General features: G+C 39.4%; 1 protein-coding gene across 1 annotated transcript; it reads left to right on the top strand.

Annotated features, from left to right (window-relative positions):
* The first annotated feature begins 87 nt into the window (after positions 1-87).
* On the top strand, positions 88-959 carry LOC106321757 (vacuolar-sorting receptor 2-like). Its single transcript, XM_013759997.1, has 5 exons — positions 88-148; positions 273-339; positions 424-550; positions 653-759; positions 851-959. Exons 2-5 carry the CDS (start codon positions 319-321, stop codon positions 941-943), a joined length of 348 nt encoding a protein of 115 aa, XP_013615451.1. The 5' UTR covers positions 88-148; positions 273-318; the 3' UTR covers positions 944-959.
* The last annotated feature ends 471 nt before the right edge of the window (positions 960-1,430 follow it).

Genomic DNA, 1,430 nt, shown 5'->3' with positions numbered 1-1,430 from the left:
ATATGCATGTTATGATTCATAAATAATGAATTTTCTTTTTACATGTTAAATTTTGGATAAGGCAGCGTCAGGGGCATTGCGCTGTGTAATAAACAATGGAGGATGCTGGAAACATACTCAAATGGGAAGAACATATTCGGCTTGCCGTGTAATATGATAACATACTCCAGCTAACTAACTGACTTCCATTCTCTGTTTTGACATGACAGAACCTCTCTTTATATATAAAGATGACTTATCGTTCTTTCCTTGGTTTTTGTTGTTGTTGTCAGGATGATCATTTGAAAGGCTGCAAATGTCCACCTGGATTCAGCGGTGATGGGTTCAAAAACTGCACAGGTATTATACCTATGAAATATTATAATTAGAGCTTGAGATTGAAAAAAAAAAAAATAACTTGTTGATGTGTACAATTGAACGCAGATGTTAACGAGTGCGAGGAGAAAACAGTGTGCCAGTGTCGCGGCTGCAAATGCAAGAACACATGGGGAAGCTATGAATGTAGCTGCAACGGAAGCTTGCTTTACATCAGAGAGCAACATTTGCATAAGTATATTTTACACATCATTCATCGTTTTATTATTGGAAACAATAGTCGATCGATCCATCTAGATAAAAAAGAGTATAAACTGCATTGTAACTGACGACAAAGGTAAGGATGCAAGAGGAGATGTAAGCTGGGGAGTGATATGGATAATAATAATGGGACTGGGAGCAGCTGCTTTGGGAGCTTACACTGTTTACAAATACAGAATCCGGGTCTGCTTCTCAAAGACAATACTTGGTTCAATATTTTGGCTGGACTTTGATTGTGGGGTTTTCTTAAGTATTAATTAATCATGTGCTGCAGACGTACATGGACTCAGAGATAAGAGCGATAATGGCGGAATACATGCCTCTTGATAACCATCCCAACACTCAGCCTTGTCAGCTTGAGTTGTAAGAACAGTCTTCGCTCAATTCACACACTATATCGTTACCATATATGTACTCCCAAAAAGCTTACACATTCAGTTTTTAATTATACTTTTTTGTCACCTAATTTAAATTCACTTAATTCATTCGTTTAAGCCACTCAAACATGGTGGCCCGGAGAAACGTATGTATCTTACAGAATCATTATTAGGGAAACCAATAGTAGTAATTCTGGGCGTTCACCTCAACTAATCAGAGTAGTCTAAGCAAAACCGCTCATTAAATCTCACATTCCTTAGTCGTTAGCAATAGGGAAGAAGTGTCAGACCCGGCTCATGTACGTACCGGTTCTCGTGTCCACCATAATATCCTCACCGACAGTGACAACTGCACCAGTCTCGAGTGTGGCAGGTTTAGTTCCACCACTCACTTGAGGTTAGTTTACTGTGGACCAACCATCCACAAGATAATGTTATCATATACGTACCTTGTGCAGTGTCACCTCGGAGACCAGG

The sequence above is a fragment of the Brassica oleracea genome, unplaced genomic scaffold (assembly GCF_000695525.1).
Source record: "Brassica oleracea var. oleracea cultivar TO1000 unplaced genomic scaffold, BOL UnpScaffold02867, whole genome shotgun sequence".
NCBI lineage: Eukaryota > Viridiplantae > Streptophyta > Magnoliopsida > Brassicales > Brassicaceae > Brassica > Brassica oleracea.
This window is presented reverse-complemented; position numbering and strand designations above follow the sequence as displayed.

Excerpts from the sequence above, each read along its gene's own strand:
- LOC106321757 (XM_013759997.1), top strand. The coding sequence starts at position 319 with ATGGGTTCAAAAACTGCACAG. Across the intron at positions 340-423 it reads TGGGTTCAAAAACTGCACAG|ATGTTAACGAGTGCGAGGAG; the intron begins GTATTATACCTA and ends AATTGAACGCAG. Across the intron at positions 760-850 it reads TTTACAAATACAGAATCCGG|ACGTACATGGACTCAGAGAT; the intron begins GTCTGCTTCTCA and ends CATGTGCTGCAG.